General features: G+C 35.7%; 1 protein-coding gene across 1 annotated transcript; it reads left to right on the forward strand.

Moving 5' to 3' along the window:
- Positions 1-1823: 1823 nt before the first annotated feature.
- Positions 1824-17124, forward strand: TYRP1 (tyrosinase related protein 1). Its single transcript, XM_007465636.1, has 8 exons — positions 1824-1845; positions 2278-2743; positions 4277-4599; positions 7323-7527; positions 10368-10535; positions 12739-12918; positions 15834-15980; positions 16839-17124. The coding sequence occupies exons 2-8, from the start codon at positions 2359-2361 to the stop codon at positions 17042-17044; spliced, it is 1614 nt and encodes a 537-aa protein (XP_007465698.1). The 5' UTR covers positions 1824-1845; positions 2278-2358; the 3' UTR covers positions 17045-17124.
- Positions 17125-18477: the final 1353 nt, after the last annotated feature.

An 18477-nucleotide genomic window follows, 5' to 3' on the forward strand; every position in this document is an offset into this window, starting at 1 on the left:
ACAATAAAAGAAACAGATGGGATAAAAGCACAAGAACAGTATTAAAACATATTAGTTATTAACATGAATGAACTATCTATCTCTATAATGTTAATTAAGTCTATTATTACCAAGTGTTTGCAAGTTTGTGAACCAGTAAGAAATCTTAAGCACTACTGGTGGGACTATAAATTGATACAACCACTTTGGAAAACAATTTAAAACTAACTTATAAATATTCACAAATCCTATGACTAGCAATCCACTTCCTAGGTATTTACCACAAGAAATTCTTATATATGTTTAAAAAGAAACATTTACAAGCCTCTTTACAGCAGTATTGTTCATAAGACGAAAAATTAAATTAAAAATCCTGGAAAATAACCCAAATGTTCACTAACAGGAGAATGGATAGAGTATATTCTTACAATGATATAGCAAACTGACATTAAAAAAATAAAATAGAATACTGTTACACACAACAACTTGAATACATAGTATTAGTGGGGAAAAAAAGTTTGGTCACTGAAGCCTACTTAAATAGTAATGATGATATGATAGCATTTTTGTGATTCTAGTACCCGAGACCCAAGGCAAAAAAGAAAAAGGGACTTTTGGCCTCTATGCATGCGACAGATCATAACCAGGATTGCTATGTTTCTTAAAACATTTTAGGAAATATCCTAATATGTATTCACATTAGCAGATTGTTTTATACACAACAGACCAAAATATAAAAATAAATTTAAAAAGAATAACACTAGATTTATAGACACAAATCTTAATAACCATGGCTTGATATGGTTGTAATAAATCATGTTGATGGCCTGGACAAGGGGCCGTGTATAGGAAATTCTTCTTATTCTTTTTATCTTAATTTGTAGACATAGCCTTGGTTGGCTTTTTGTTTGTAACCATATACCCAAGTCCTTTATATAGGTTTCTGGACAATTTTATGGCTGAGAGTCAAACAGGACAGCTAACCCTGATCACAAATTCTGATCGCTTTTGCACAGCAATTATGTACTCCAAACTAAAGATTAACTTTGAAAATTGATTTCATATGTATGGGTCTCAACTCCAGAGGAAACTTCCTTTTGAAATACAGGAATCTATTACCCTTAGTGCCATTAACTTAAGGCTGCTTGCAGAGAAGGTAGGAAAGAATAAGGTATTTAGTGGTCATTTTCTAAACAGTAGACATAGCAGTGACCCTGAGATCCTTTGCCACAGAGATGAACACCACCCCAATGGAGGTAAGGGAGTTGGAGTACCCAGCTGTCAATACCAGCAGGCACCTTGATAGCCAATGTCATGTCAGTTGGTGTAATTATATCTGATGCCTTTTCTACTACAATTATTCTCTCTGGAAATTTTAAGAATGGCAGCATCTGTTTTCAAGACGGAACACAATCGAAAGCTACCATCAGGTGTAAGCATTAGCCTAGCCCTTTATCACTAAGAAAAGGTAAGTAAACTCATTTATCCTCTAAAGATATATTTTCAAGGGAAAAAATAAAATTCTCTGCAATGAAAACAAAAGCTCTCTAGTTTCTCTGACTTGTTGTATTCCAAATTCGTGGCTCTGACCTTTTCTTAAAACTTTAAACATCACAAGGAAATCAGTGGGAAGGCAATCATGTGCTAACCAACTACTTAAAGGGCAGAAAAATTCACTGAAGTGAAAAGAGATTAGTAAAGGGTGGAAAAGAGGACCAGCCCCTCCCAGTTTGGGTGAACAGATTTGGGATGAGTTACCAGGCAGAAACCCACAAGCAATTAAAAGCTCTGACATCAGGGGACAAGCAAATATAAAACACTCAGTTCTAAGAAAGGCTCAGCAGAGGATCCCCTCAGGAGTTCAAGGTACTGGAGAGAAACTCTATGGGGAGTGGGTGGATTCCCGCCAAAACTCCATTAGGATAAAGGGGACTTTAAATACTGGAACTTAACTTGCTAGAAATCTGCCCCCAATTCTTCTTTCAGCTCCATGGATAAATGTAATTAACAACGGTGACCCGTTAATGAGTGCTTTTGATAAATGACACCCAGGATAAGTATTTTTTTATGTAAACAGAAATTTAAAATGAAGAAAATTAAATGACGAGGACAGGGGATTTAATCATGTAGGTATTGTACATGTCAAATTTTTAAAGGTAAATTACTATTTTGATTCGTTTTTGAAATGTCATTTTACAGATATGAAAAGCATTTTGAAGGTGGGTTGGGAAGGGTTTCATGCCATTTATAACAGTACAAAAAAACTTGCATAATTCCATCTTGCTTTTTCCTTTTCAGCTTGATTTTTATCTATGTGCCTTGGGCTCTACACAAAGGGCTGAAAACCAGAGCCTGTACTGCATTCTTGCTTCAAGCAGAATGAAAGCTCCCAAACTCCTCTCTCTGGGCTACACCTTCTTGGCCCTGCTTTTTTTCCAGCAGGCCTGGGCTCAATTCCCAAGACAGTGTGTCACCATCGAGGCTTTGAGAAATGGCGTGTGTTGCCCAGACCTGTTCCCACTGTCTGGGCCGGGGACTGACCGCTGCGGCTCCTCATCAGGAAGGGGTAGGTGTGAAGTGGTGACAGCTGACTCCCGACCCCACGGCCCCCAGTACCCACACGATGGCAGAGATGACCGAGAGGGCTGGCCCACACGCTTCTTCAACAGGACATGCCACTGCAATGGCAATTTCTCAGGATACAACTGTGGAACCTGCCGTCCTGGATGGAGCGGAGCTGCCTGTGACCAGAGGGTTCTCATAGGTAAGTGGGGTGTGAATGGATGCACAGTTCTGCATGGAACTCAACACACTTACCAGAATCCTGAACCAGCTGAACTTCCAGAACTCCTAGAAATCTTAAAGCTCAAGACTTAACTTTTCACAGCTGAGGAAACTGAGGCTTAGAGAGGCTGAGAAATGTATCTGATTTAAGGAGTTGAAGTTGAAGCTCAAGTCTTCTGACTAATAACATTTCCTTTCAGAAGATTAGTTGAGGGCTTCCCTGGTGGCGCAGTGGTTGAGCGTCCGCCTGCTCACGCAGGGGACGCGGGTTCGTGCCCCGGTCCGGGAAGATCCCACGTGCCGCGGAGCGGCTGGGCCCGTGAGCCGTGGCCGCTGAGCCTGCGCGTCCGGAGCCCGTGCTCCGCAAAAAAAAAAAAGATTTGTTGAGCAGCAACTCCTTTATACTAGGAACTGTGCTAGGCGTTTATGACTGGACCTTTCAGTAACTTTGCAAGATAGTTATGTTAATTGTGAGGTTGCAAAAGGTCAAGTCCATGTAGCTGGTATGTGGTAAACCTGGAATTCACACTGAGGTGTGTCCAGCTCCAATCGATGACCTTCTTCCTTGCTGACCACAAGGATGGTTCCTGCTCTGATGCTCAAGTTCAGCCATTTTTAAATAACAATAAATGAGAAAGCTTTAAATAGTAACAGCTGGCAATACTGGATTGTTTTCTTTGTGCCAAACATGGGACCAAGAGTTTCAGGGGACGTTTACTGAGCCTTTTTTTTTTTAATTGAAGTATAGCTGATTTACAATGTTGTGGCTACAGCAAAGTGATTCAGTTATACATATATATCTGTTTTTTCAGATTTTTTTCCCTTATGGGTTATCACAAAATATTGAGTATAGTTCCCTGTGCTACAGAGTACATCTTTGTTTGTTATCTATTTTATATACAGTTGTATGTACATGTTAATCCCAAACTCCTAATTTATCCCTCCCCCACCTTCCCTTTGGTAGCCATAAGTTTGTTCTCTATGTCTGGGGGCGAGTCTTTATTCTGAGCCAGGCTCTGGTGTAAGTGCTTTTTACGTGTGTCCTCTTAGTCTTTACAACTTCATAAAGCGGGTATTTTTATACACACTTTACAGATGAAAAACTGATGCTTAGAGAAATGTGTGCAGTCATAGAATGAGGCTCTGGTCTTAACCACTATACTATACCACATACCGTGTTTTTGCAAAATTTATGGTATTAAAAAGGTAGAAAATTCCAAGAAATATGCCAATAGTGAGCAGAAATCAATATAACAGGATCATAGAATCAAGGAAAGCTCATAGGAATCCTAGAGTAAGGTGGAGAGAGAAAGAGAGGGAGGAGAGAGAAAAAGCAGGCCTGAAGAAGGGATTTTAGCAAGGGGTATTTTTAAAAGTATAAAATGATGTGAGCACACATGCAAATTATCATTCATGGGTAAATGGGACGTGGTGTTACAAGATGATTATGTGCATTGTCTACCCATGCCTGCGCTTGCAGATGTTTTCACGTTTGAATTTTGTACCCCTAAAGTCAGGAGAAACCTACTGGACTTAAGTACAGAAGAAAAGAACCGCTTTGTCCGGGCCCTGGATATGGCAAAGCGCACAATTCACCCTCAGTTTGTCATTGCCACCAGGAGATCAGAAGAAATATTGGGGCCAGATGGCAACACACCACAATTTGAGAACATTTCCATTTATAACTACTTTGTTTGGACGCACTACTACTCAGTCAAAAAGACTTTTCTGGGGGCAGGACAGGAAAGCTTTGGTGAAGTGGATTTCTCTCATGAGGGACCAGCGTTTCTCACATGGCATAGGTACCACCTGCTGCAGCTGGAGAGAGACATGCAGGTATGCACGAGGCATGGCCACGTTCATATCCTTTACAGAGGAGGTGACTTGTTTCTAAGTTGTTGATCCACTGTGTTCCGAATGATCAAAACAGGCGATGACAAAGCGTTTCACATTATTAATCTGCCTTTGGCATTCTGTTAAGTTTCTCCCTATGCTAATTACTTACTTATTAATTAATCTTAACCCTTTGTGAAGTGAAAAGAAAGTCATATCAGTGATGAGGAAGCCAACTGAGATATTTGTAGGTGTGAATTAAAGCACTGGACATATTCTACAGCTCTGTCATTGAAAAAATAACCCTCATATAGTTTGCAATGAAGGACTCTCACTTAATATGTCTCCCTTTTCAAATGTAAACCAATACCTCCTCCTGGTTTGGATGAGGCAGGTGTGTTTAACTTCTCAGTCTTCCAAGTCCCAAATGTATAGCTCACTTTGTAAGTTGATGATTCGTTCTGATATGATATGGGGTTTAAATTATGAAAAAAATTACTTTTCATTTATATTGTCATATTTTAATTGAACTCCATTTTTTCCATGCCCCCTACCACTTTGAGGCTTATAGAAGACACCTACTAACAACATCTCATAGGTCAGACATCATTTTAATTTAAAAGGCACTGACTTTTTTGGCATAAAGTGAAGCTCAAAGTTATTTCCTGCTTATTTTTAATCAGATAAGTTAAAGCCACATTAAAGTATCTGTTAACATAAATACTTTCATACTGTTTATTTTACTAATTGCTCTATATTTTAAGAAAAGTATTGTTATTTTTAAATGAAGTTTTTTTAAAAAATTTTTGTTATTGAAATACAGTTGATTTACAATGTTGTGTTAATTTCTGCTGTACAGCAAAGTGATTCAGTTATACATATCTATACATTCTTTTTTTATATTCTGTTCCATGATGGTTTATCATAGGATATGGAATATAGTTCTCTGTGCTATACAGTACGACCCTGTTGTTTATCAATTCTGTATATAACAGCTTACATCTGCTAACCCCAACCTAACCCTTAACCCCTTTAAAATTCTTAGATCTCAATTAGGAAATCCACAAACTGAACCTGTTTTCTAGATGAAATAACAGCAATGAATCCCTCCCCACAAATTGAAATCTAAAAATTAATCTAAAAATATCCGAGGGCAGATTCCCATATTGATTCGCAGTATGCTTGTGCCCAGCATTATCCGAGAAAATAAATGGTTAGAAGGGAGAGATTTAATGCACTAAAATACAGAACAAAATATTCACATGTAAGTAGTCCATCCATATGCAATTTGAGAGTGATTAAATGAATTCACCTGATACTCTGAACTTCACAGTTTATAGCTCTGATTTCAAGGCATATTTTAGATTATGAGTAGATAAATCTGTCATTTGTAATCGACTCGAGCTCTTCTTGCCTTCAAGTCATTTTCCCACAGGTACACCAAAATGAAAGGGCAGGTGGAAAGTATCTAAAAGCTTCAATTTTGCCTGCGTAAGCTTCAACCTCTATGACTTACGTTTTTAAAACCCAACAGCACAAGGGATCCAACAAATTACAATCTAAATGTAACACACAGTTGAAATGCCACATGAATCTGCTCCAACTCCCAGACGCCAGTTGCTGAACCACAAACTGACTCTTAATGATCCCTTAGAAGCTGTCACTAATTTTTGTGAACCAGAACAATGGCTTCTAAATAAGGACTCTAAAGCTCTGGAGATCAATAACTGGGGAATACCTTGGAAAGTTTTGACCCTCTAAAATACCCCGAAGACAAGGAAATGCTTCCTAGAAAGGGTTTAAAAGTAAAAAAGTACATGTGTACTAAATACTTGTGAGATAAATGGCAAACCAATGGCAATCCCTACATTTATATCCCACACTCTAAATATAGCTCACTAAAGGCTTAAAGGAATGAGAAATAACAAGTACAATAAATACATGTTTAAAGGAACCCAGTAAAATAAGCATGTGATCTTGAATCCAGCATTTTTAAAATTGCTGAGATCAGCTCTAAATGGAAACTAGGTCTCTGGTCTAAATAACAGTGTGCACAGAGGAATATTCTGCTTCAGTTTAGCATTTCCTGTCTGTATTAGTTTCTAGCAGAAGCCTGAGTCTTCATAGTTTAGATTCCGAAGCAGGGGTCTCTAAGTAAAACACCTTCAGTGCCCCGGCACATAAGGCAAGTGTGAAAGAGCCTCCGTAGTCTGTGGCCAAACCGGAATCTAAATACCTGAAGCTGTTCTGGTTAAATTAAAAAACAGAAACAAAATAAAACGCACTGCTTCACATAATATATCTCAAGGCTGAGTCTGGCGCCAGACCAGGAGTTAGTCATGCTTGAATTAGAGATAAGAAAATGGAAGGAACTGGAAATGTCAAAGAGTAGAAGTGATTATTGATAATTTTTAGTATAACCAACAGAAATGTAACTACTTGCCTAAAAAAGAAAAGGAAGACACCTCCCCAAAGCGTTTGCAGAAACTCCTGTATAACAAGTTGAGTTTCATTCCCTCTAGTGCCCAAGTGACTTCTTGTAGTAAATTTGAGGCTTTGTTAAATAATGTATTTAAGTCCTCTAGCCCTTCAGACACCACTGACACACTAACTGGTTCCTAAGTGGCTGAAGGGAACTAATAGAAACAGACTGCCAGGGAGTAAACCAAGCAAAGGGAGAATGTTAAACAAAAGCAGAGAATGCTAACAGAGTTTCTGTGATCTAGGAAATGTTGCAGGATCCTTCTTTCTCCCTTCCTTACTGGAATTTTGCCACCGGGAAGAACACCTGTGACATTTGCACCGATGACTTGATGGGATCAAGAAGCAACTTTGATTCCACTCTTGTAAGCCCGAACTCCGTCTTTTCTCAATGGCGAGTGGTCTGCGAATCCTTGGAAGATTATGATACCCTGGGAACCCTTTGTAACAGTAAGTTCCAAATGACAACTAGGATTCAGAATTGCCTGTTAGGTAAAATGATTAAATGTGCTGCCTGAAGGCCCTTCATTCTACTAAGGACTTCAGACTAAAATCCACTTTTATTATGGAGAGTTGATGTACAAGTATTCACTAAGTACCTAGGACGGTCAAGGCAATCTGAGGTGCTCCAGGGGAAAAAGAAAGTGCCTATACATTTTCCCATTGCTTTCCTTGAACAACTTGGTCAGTGCATTGCTCACTTTCTTATTTTGGAAATGTCTATTTTGTATTAATTAATCCTCTTAGTAAGTTCAGCATTGCTTAGTAGTCATGTGTCTTGTGTTGGAATTTCACAGAAAATGTTTCCCTAGGAAATCTGAAATATGCAGAAAGAGTTGGAAGTGCCCTGGGAGTAAAAAATACATATAATAATAATAATTATTATTATTATTGTTGTATAATGATTATTACTATTATTTTGTTATTATAATATATTATTACTATTATTTGGTCAGAAGGTTAAAAAACCAAAAGGTGACATGGAGGATGCCTTTAATAAAAGAAGGATACTGTACAGAAGATGTCTGCCAACTAGCTCTTTCCAGAGCTCTTTCCAGCTCTCCCAAAGTGAATACAAAAAGAGAATGAATATTAACCAGTTTTCCTAGCATCCTTTCTCCAGTGGTCTGAATGCCATCTCTGTCACGTTTCTGTCCTATGTGGATCAGTTCCTGTGAAGCTTTCTGTTCTCTTCCTTAGATCCTATTTTTACCGGCTCTCTTGCTGCTAACACAAGGTCTTAATTATCAGTCTTTTTATCCCATCTTATTTTTCTTCTTCAGGCACGTCTGGCTATTTTGAACTTTTGTTCTTCCATATAAAAACTAGAATTATTGGAATTTATTTTTTATTTTATTATTATACTAATAACATTTATTCTGCACATATTCCTTTAGGCACCAAATATTAAATTACTTTGTAAACTTAAATAGAGCATATTTTAAATAGAGCAAAGAAGTTAAGTAGATTTTTCACCATTAGAAAATTATTTAGCCATATATAGGAATAAGAGAAGTAAATGTATATAAAATTTTATTCTGTAGAAGTTTAAAAATTAAAATAAAACTTTGTTTGGCGTGTGCTGAATGGATAAAATTGAGGATCAGTATGTCTTTAGATACCAAAACATTCATTTCTCTCTGACTGTGATTTTTTTTTAATTTGTCTGCACATGGACAACTTCTGCCATTGCACCTAATAACATCCTATGGATTGGAGTCCTGTGGGATTTCCATGCAGGAATGAATGAAAAGTTCAGAGTGTCTGAAGTAGAAAGCAAATTTGAGAAGTATAGTGAGGAAAGAGCATGTTTTTCATATGATGAATTAAAGGTGATATTTTAGTGGCTGGAAGAATGTTAGATGTCAATAATTAACTCTTTCAGTATACCGAATTTGGTGCATTTATGGAATACTGGAAAGATACTGTCCAGAAAGCATATGAGGACATAAGCATGCAATGTCTAAGGAAGGTTTGATCTAAAGCTGTACAGGTATGGGTGTCCTGTAAAAGATGATCAGTGAAACCACAGGAATAGATAATTTCATCCAAGAAGAAAAGTAGAGAGAGGCAAGAATTACCGTGAGGATTAAATCAGATATCTTATTAAAGTATGTGATACCATATCAGACACATTAATATGTGTTCAATGAAATGCTATTTTCCTTTTTTCTTTCACTGGCCTAAAATAAAACAGTTCTTGTCTAGCTTCCTATCCTTCCTGCCAACCACTACACCCTTACGTTGCCACATACCCTAGGCAAGCTGTTCACCTAACAGGCCCTCTTGTACAATCAACCTGATCTTTTCATAAATCAACATACACCAAACAACTATTTAGCTTTAATTATATGCCAGTGCTGGATCAAGACTGGAGGACACACTGGTGATCAAGAAAAGAGTTTATGCTCCGATGGGGCTTATATGATGCATAGAAGAAAGCTTATCATCTTTTATTATTACCTCTGCTTAAAATGTTTGACTTGTAAAATCTGTCTTGTTTCACCTCTGGCAATTTTTCCTCAGTCCTTCAGGGCTCTTTGCAAATCTCTCTACCTAATGAAGGCTTCCCGAAGCCACCCAATTGGGAAGAATTGATTCTCTCACTTACGCTCTCCCCCCTTCCCACCCCCACCTTCCCTCCCTTCCCTATTTCTCTTTCTCTCCCTCCCTGTCTCCCCAAAGGCATCTCTGTATCTCTAGGGGTACATATTATCCCTAGTATAGCAGCTCTTTGTTTACCTGTTTATCTTACTGACCTTAAAATGTTTCAATTATTTTCCACATTAATTGCTGAAAAATATGTGGTGATTGCAATACAGACCGCTTCCCAAAGAGATTTAAGGTTGTTTTAACTTTATTTCTCTGAAGGCTTGAAAGACCATTCAAGTACAAAATTTCATATGTGTATGAAATATGGATTTCAGTGTAGAGTTTCGGTTTATGAGATTATGTTGGTAGGATTTAATTTTCCATGGAATTTTCATTTTAATGTGCTCTCTTGAAAAAAGCATGTGTTGATTTAACAAATACAAGGACCTCTGTCTGTTATTGTGATCATCTTTTTCCTCAGGTGATTTTGTGTATCACATATTTTCCCTGTTCACAGAAGTTGGACATGATAACTTATTTCCTCACTTTAATGCCACTAAATATGCACTTTAAAAATTTTCTCTTCTACCAAGGAAACCCTGTTTTTCAGTGTTCGTGCTATGTATACAAATTTGAAAAGCAAAGCTAAGATCTCTAAATGTTCTATACATGTTCACCGTTTCCCATCTTTTCCCCAGGCACTGAGGGTAGGCCAATTAGGAGAAATCCAGCTGGAAATGTAGCTAGACCAATGGTGCAACGTCTTCCTGAACCACAGGATGTCACTCAGTGCTTGGAAGTTGGTTTATTTGACACACCTCCTTTTTATTCCACTTCTACAAACAGTTTCCGAAACACAGTGGAAGGCAAGTAAAAATCGGTGCCCTGAATTGACCTAGTTGTTACAGGGAAAACTATTCAAATTCAAATCTCTTTGAAAAAAACCTTTGAATGCCATATGGATCCTGTAAGTTTATGTGAATAGGGCTGCCTATTATGATATAATCACAATTCTCTGCTCAAAAAAAGAACTTTCTTAAAGAAAAGTGTAAGACCCTGAAACTTTTTATCATAGGAGAAGCCCTTGGAAATGATTCTGTTAAAATACCTAAAAGGTATTAAACTCAAATTTCTGTTAGGCAGCTGGCCAATATGTGTATAACTATATCAAATTCTAGTATAGGCAAATAATATTCAAGACTTGGAGAGATTATTCATTTTTTTTCTTAAAAAATATAATAAAAAATCCTGAACATAAGTTGCCATTTACTAAAGCCTGGTTTGGACACATGTTTTATTTAGGTATCATCCTGCAACTTTTATTAAGATCTATAAAAATTGGAACTTGCATCTAGAGATATTTAATTTGGTTTTCCTTGCTTAATTCAAAGTATTTTAAAGCTGAGAAACTGAGGTCCAAAGAAGTGAAATTAATTTCCAGAGATATCCAGCTAGTTAGTAACAGAGCACAGATTCAAATCCAAATTTTCTAAGTCCTCTAAAATAAATTATATTTCATTTATAATTATTTTATAAAATAATTTACTTTATAAAATAAATTTTGATACCTCTAAATTATTCATGATACATATTTAAAGTTTTAAAAGAGTAGAATCACATTTAACTTTATTATAAACTTGTTATTGTCAAATTTTACCTTAAATACAGCATTGCACATGTTAGACCACCCTCCCCCCAACCAAAAAAAGGGAATAGATCTCTCTTTCCCATGATCTGAGATATCTGATGTATATATCTGATAATTATTTTCAATTATCTCCCCTTTTATCATCAAAATTATATGCCATTCTTTCCTATCTTTTTGTTAATTTTCATAACTACAATGATACACTGACTTGGAGATGACTCAATAAATAATAACTATAGTTTGACTAAGCTGGTATTTATAAACTAAGACTCTAAGTAGTGATTTCATAAAGAATTTGCAGATTGTGTCTTACTGATGCCCAATCAAAAGACAAATTGTACTGATTTCCTGACAGAATGCATGAAAAGATTAGTGCTTAACCACCTGCTGTGTACATTACAGACAATCTTTAAATGTTTTATGAGTCAAAAAATAATGGAATAAACATATAAAAAATGAGTAAATGAATAATTATACAACTGAGTTAATGTATTTCAAATTCTAATTTTGTTTTATAATATACAGCCTTTCCTTGCTATCCCCGCTCTGGTCCTTCAAGCTAACTACACACACTTGTAACTCCATCCCACATCAGAGACCGTCTATTTTTGTTTGTGATCTATCCTTGTCTTCTCTCTAATATGTATTCATAAACAATATATATATGGGAGTATATATGGGAAATATATGTTATATATAATACGGGAAATGTATATATTGTATATGATATATAATATGTGGATTATATATAAAATGGGAATATATATGTGATCCACATGTGAAATATATATAATATGGAAATGTATTTGGAGAAGATATATATATATATAGAATACAGATCATTCTCAAAAGTTCTATAAACGTTTTGACAGCAGTCTTTTCAGATATTTAAAACTAGCACAGAGATGGTAAGAAAGCTCTGAGAAATTGTAACTTCTCCACAAAAATAATTTTCTAAAAATAAACATGCTGACAGTCATTCAAAAGGAATAAGGTAGGAGACTAAAGTAACATCTGGCAATTTAAGTTCCAGGACAATCAGAGTGGTGTTCTCCCAGTTGTATCAGCAGCTTTTGTAGAAGCTAGAGCTTTCCACTATCTTTATTTCCACGTAGACCAATGTTACCCTTGTCAAAATACAGTGTTCTATATATTGTGACTGGTAGTCTTTGCAGGTCATTATTTTTAACCTAGAGGCTACATTTAGAATGTCATGCCACTAGCTTCAAACTAACCTAGCTCTCGGTACAGCAAAGACGTCACCAACCATAGGTACAGAGAAGCAGTGCTATTACACTAAGGTAAAAATTGGCCTGACAAGCTTAGGAAAAGTTGTTTCCCAATATAATCACTGCTTTGGACTTGAAAAGTTAGATATGTGTAATCGTTTTTACTATTCTCATCCTTCTTTTTATATCTAGGTTACAGTGATCCCACAGGAAGGTATGACCCTACTGTGCGAAGCCTTCACAATTTGGCTCATCTATTCTTGAATGGAACCGGGGGGCAAACTCATTTATCTCCCAATGATCCTATTTTTGTCCTCCTACATACTTTCACTGATGCAGTCTTTGATGAATGGCTGAGGAGATATACTGCTGGTAAAACTCTTTCATATGCTTTTTTGCAGGCTCAGTAAAGGAGATTGTTCAGATGGCATAGTTACCACTTTAGGCTAAGCATTTGGCACATTTAAACTACACTTAACAATAGGATAAAATAGCTCTAATATCTAGCCATTTCCAACTATTCTGAACCACTTTGAAAAGGCAGATGAGAAGTCTCTCAGAATAGTAATTGTAAGATGATACTTATTAACATTCAATAGGACTAAAAAGGTAATCCCTTCTCCTTTTTACCATGTAAAGATGACTACCATGTTTCCCCAATTTTTCTTTCTCATATCTTCCATGAACAACCTCATTGTTTTTAATATGAATGCAAAAACCTTAAAGAGCTCTTCTTTGATATACCAAAAGACAGAAAAATTACACTCATAATCCACAGTTCTGATTTTTATTACTTTAAGGCATCTCACAAATGGAAATTTTATTCAACTTGAAAAGTTAATGTTAGTTAACTTTTGAATGTGCTTTTACTGGTTAAAACGTCATAAATTTTCACATTTTAAAAGTGTTCTAAGTTTTGTCTTATGTGCCTTTACTTCGTCATGCACATAAACATAATATTGGAGATTATCTACTGATTCATTTATTCATTCAGCCATCTCTTACTTCCGTGCTGTGTGTGTGTGTGTGTGTGTGTGTGTGTGTGAGAGAGAGAGAGAGAGAGAGAGAGAGAGAGAGAGAGAGAGAGAATACAATAGAAACCGCTAATCTAACCCGATTTGGACCATTAATTGATGAGTTGGTCAAAATAGTTTGTTTCATCTGAAAACAATTTAAGAAATAAATAGCTTAAATATAAATATTTATTCACTTATCAATCTTCTATGAATTCACTGACTGGAGTTCCATCTGATTTTTCATGTGTATTTATATACATACATACAACCATAATGAATTGTCTATAATTTACAGTGTCTGTTTCTTTAAAGTGAAACAAGAAATTAACAACCCTTGTGATGCAACCTGAGTACAGTATTATTCTAAATTTTCATAATGCTCCCCTAACCCTTAAAAATCATAGTTGCTCATTCCTAATTCTATAGCAACGTTGCAGCCACTCATTCTTAATAAATCTTTCCAAAGCATTCCATTTATTTATTATAAAAACAACATCCTCCTCTTTTTACAATCATAATTACCGATTTACGTGTGTTTTGTTCTATTACTTTTATTTCAATAACAAATAACTAGAATTAATAGGTTTAGGAATGAACATAACAAACTTTTGTTAAACATACACTTCTGGAAACTAGACAGCAATGTATAAACTGACAATAAGCATATGTAAATAAATACAGAGTATGTTATATGGGGGAAAGTCTTTGTAGACAAGTAAAATCAGGAAAGGGGATAGGAAGCACTGCGTAAATATATGGAGAAAAATGCTCCCAAGACAAAGGAACAAAGGAGCCACTGTGGCTGGAGCAGAGTGGGGAGTGGGGAGAAAACGGAGGGAGATGACAAGGTCAGAGAGAAAACAGGGGGCAGATTCTTAAAGACATTGGGTTTAACTCTAAGACAGAAGGGGAGCCATTGAAGGGTCTGACACAGGGAAGCAACACTGCAATCCAATTGCTATTGTTATTTTTATTCTTCTTCTTTTCCTCCACTTATTTTAATGGACATAAGTTTTTTATGCAGCTGTGACTGGACTGGGTTGAGGCCAATTCAGTAAAGATGAAGTGGGAAGTTTAAAAAATGATCTAAGTTATTAGCTTTAACATCTAACTTTAACAAATAATTAATAGGAGTGCCTTGAGGCCAGGAACCTTGTCTTTTGTTTAATGCTATACCCCATGTGCCTAGATCAGTGCCTGGCATTAGCAGGAGCTCAATAGATTTCAGTGGATAACTATTTAATTAGCATTAATTCATAGTACATTTAAAATCACTAGATTTTAAAGTACCTAAATTTAAAGTTACAAAAATATAAACACTACCTGCCATTTCTATGATCAATTTTTCTTCAGAGTAGATGCTAAAATAGTCTCCTGTGCTTCACAGGATCACAATGACTGTGCAGGTAATATACTTCTTGCGAACAGAAAACCTAATATTTCACTAGCCTTCTCACATATTCCAGCTCTTTTAAATGTATTCCCGCTAATGTCCTACCCAAACCCACTTCCAACTCTGGTTTTGTGACATTCCATTTGGCATTTAATTGTACCAATATAAATATAAACAACAACAACAAAAAGGAATGATCTTTTGCCACAAAGAGTATATCACTCCTTTTATCTGTGACAACAGAAACTTACTAATAATATAAATGCCTATGACTTTTATTTAAGTAGAAACATGAAAGGCGGCAGGAAGCAAATAGGATTCTAGGACCTTGATTCAAAGTGTTAAGTGCTTTTTGTTAACAGAGTAAAACCCAGGGAATAAGTTAATATTTATTTCTCTAATTAAACAGAAAAATGAAAAATACTAAACAGAAATAGTCATAGTCAAGGACAAACCTCATTAGCTACAGTGTCTCTCATATTTAAATCATAGATGATACTACAGCAAATTACAGGTCCAATCTTTTCTTTAGCTTTGAAAAGTAAGTTTAATGAATTTTATTCAAATTAGTTTCTGTAATATAAAAGTAAAACAACTAATGATCATCATAGATAAGAAAAGACTAAAACTTCCTTACTTTTAAACTCTCTTTTTGTATTGGATGACATGTTAGTGCTGTACTCAAAGCATCTGAGCTCTGTTTTACGCAATTCCCTGTTCTGCTGTAGCGAAACATTTTTATGTCTTTACTCAGTGTAAAATATGAAAGAATTTTTAATGTTACCCTTGAATACTTTGGGTCACCTTCAGAACATAATAATAATGTATTATATTAGCTTGAGTCTGTCTATTAACAAGCTGTCTTTGACATATTTTAGATATATCCACATTTCCATTGGAAAATGCCCCTATTGGACATAACAGACAATACAATATGGTACCATTTTGGCCTCCAATTACCAACATAGAAATGTTTGTTACTGCTCCAGACAACCTGGGATACACTTATGAAGTTCAATGGCCAAGTGAGTACTGAAAATGTATTTTTACTGTGGAAATTTCTGAAAGCAAATTGGTCACCCTTAAAGTAATCACATTTTTCTGAGATAAAGTAATCCACAGTTTTCCACTTGGATTTAGAAGCTTTCATTTGAATTTTTATTTGTGGATAAAGAGACTGAATTTAACATTTGTTGAGAGCCCACTCTGACCTGGTACTGAGCTGATTACATACCACACTATTTCATTTAATCCTTACAACCCTCTGAGGCAGGCATTAAAATCCTCATTTTACAAATAAGGAAGACAAGGCTTAGAGGGAGTAATTGTCAAAGATCACCCTTCTAGTGAGCATAGAGAATGAGTCTTGAGCTTCGCCCTGGGTAATATGCCCTTATTTTTCTACTACATAATGTTGCTTCCGTTTATTTAGCCTAAAAAAAAAAAAAAAAGAGATGGAATGAGATATTCTGAGCTGTTTTTTCTGAGGTTTTGGAATTCAAAACTTTCTGATTTAATTTTAAATCCCTTTCTTAACGAAGGCAGTGGGGTACAGTGGAAGAGCACAGGATCTGGATCCTGAAAGACCTGGGCTCCAAAACCAACTCTACTGCATACTAACCAAATGACCTTGGGCAAGTGACTCAAACTCTGAGCCATCATTTCCTTTAGAATGAATATAATAACTATCCCCGTAGGGCTCACTATGAGAAATTGGGAAGTGCTTTGAAGATGCCACGAGCTATAACAGGCGATGTAGCCAATAAAAATTAAATATGAGGACTTTGTAAAGTGCCTGGAACAGTGCCTCTATTAGGGTATCCAATTTTGGGTGGCAACTATTTTATTATTTATTTTTTGCTCTCATTTTCTTTTTCAAATAGGTCGGAATTTTAGTATTTCTGAGATTGTTACCATAGCAGTAGTTGCTGCTTTATTACTGGTTGCAGTCATTTTTGTGGGTGCTTCTTGTCTGATTCGTGCCAGAAGAAACATGGATGAAGCAAATCAGTCTCTCCTTACTGATCACTATCAACACTATGTTGAAGAATATGAAAAAATCCAGAATCCTAATCAGTCTGTGGTGTAATTACAAGTGGTATATTCTCTTATGCATTACTATCATAAAACCGTATGGTTGAAAAATACTTGGTTGAGTCAGTAATTGTATTTTCTTTCATTCTGTTACTTCCATCCTTGTGCATGCACATGCTGGAATTAAAAGCACCAGATACTATTTTCCAGAAGTGGGGAAAGTCACAATATTTTCAATGCTTTCTATTTTTCGGTTCTATTTATAATGGTAGGTTGCACCCATTCTATGGTATTTAAGCAGATAGTATGAAGATTTGGGGCATGTTTTGAAGGTCAACTATATGACAAGATAAATAAGTTGTTGTACTTTGTTCATATTGTAAAGAAAAATCATGATTGATAGTAAACCCCTGATTAAAATACATGAGTAGGACACAAATGAACTTATTTACAAAGCAGAAACAGACTCACAGACGTAGAAAACAAACTTTCAGTTACCAGCTGGGAAAGGGGGTGGGGGAGGGATACAGAAGGAGTTGTGATTAGCAGATACAAACTACTATATATAAAATAGATAAACAAGGTCCTACTGTATAGCACAGGGAACTATATTCAATATCCTATAATAAACCATAATGGAAAAGAATATGTATATACATGTATAACTGAACCACTTTGCTGTACACCAGAAACTAACACAACATTGTAAATCAACTACACTTCAATAAAATTTTTTTTTAAAAAAAGAGTAGGCATTTCTACAATGTCAAGATGTAAATACATTTCCATTCATTGACACTGGCCAACAGATATAAAGGAAGCTACATTTGTAGTTTAATTATGTGACATTATAAATGGGATCCCAATTAACTTTTTCAAACTGATCTTCCCCTTTGAGCAGCAGCCTATATTATTTAGTTTAAGGTTCAAGGCCACAACAAAATCACAATCTTTGTCACACTTTGGAGAGGTAAAAGCTTTACTTTGTTTAAAAGACTGTCAATAGTGCCTATGCTTGCAACGGTGTTTTCCTACCTCTCAATTCACTGGAAAAAGAAGTACCCATCCATGCATTTCACCTCCCACTTCCTCTTCTAGTTTCTTAGAGGTCCACAAGGAAGGCATAAATGTAGAGAATATGTGTCATAGTGCTCTACAAATAGCATCAGTTCATGGTGTTTAATTCAAATACCATTTTCTTGTCATTTATCAGCCTTTTATATATTTTCAAAATAAAATATTAAAATATTATTTCATCAGTCCCCCTTTTCTGTACAATTCTGTGAGAATGTCATTCTTTAATTTCTTCCTATCTTTTAACAAAACATTTTTTCTCTTTTTGATCTTGTATTACAGAAATAATATTCCCAATGAAGAACTCTTATAGTTGGTTGGTTATATGAACAGACATTTTAATGAAAATTGGTTAAATTGGTTAAAAAGAAATAATATCAGTAATAATTATACACTATAGAAAATGGGTAGTGT

This window comes from Lipotes vexillifer, unplaced genomic scaffold (assembly GCF_000442215.2).
Source record: "Lipotes vexillifer unplaced genomic scaffold, Lipotes_vexillifer_v1.1 scaffold31, whole genome shotgun sequence".
Taxonomy (NCBI): Eukaryota; Metazoa; Chordata; class Mammalia; order Artiodactyla; family Lipotidae; genus Lipotes; species Lipotes vexillifer.

Bases quoted from the DNA above. Each gene is read 5' to 3' on its own strand.
- TYRP1 (XM_007465636.1), top strand. From the start codon at position 2,359: ATGAAAGCTCCCAAACTCCTCTCTCTGGGCTACACCTTCTTGGCCCTG. The intron at 7,528-10,367 runs GTAAGTTCCAAA...TCTTTTCCCCAG, and splicing joins CCTGGGAACCCTTTGTAACA to GCACTGAGGGTAGGCCAATT. The intron at 10,536-12,738 runs GCAAGTAAAAAT...TTTTATATCTAG, and splicing joins TTTCCGAAACACAGTGGAAG to GTTACAGTGATCCCACAGGA.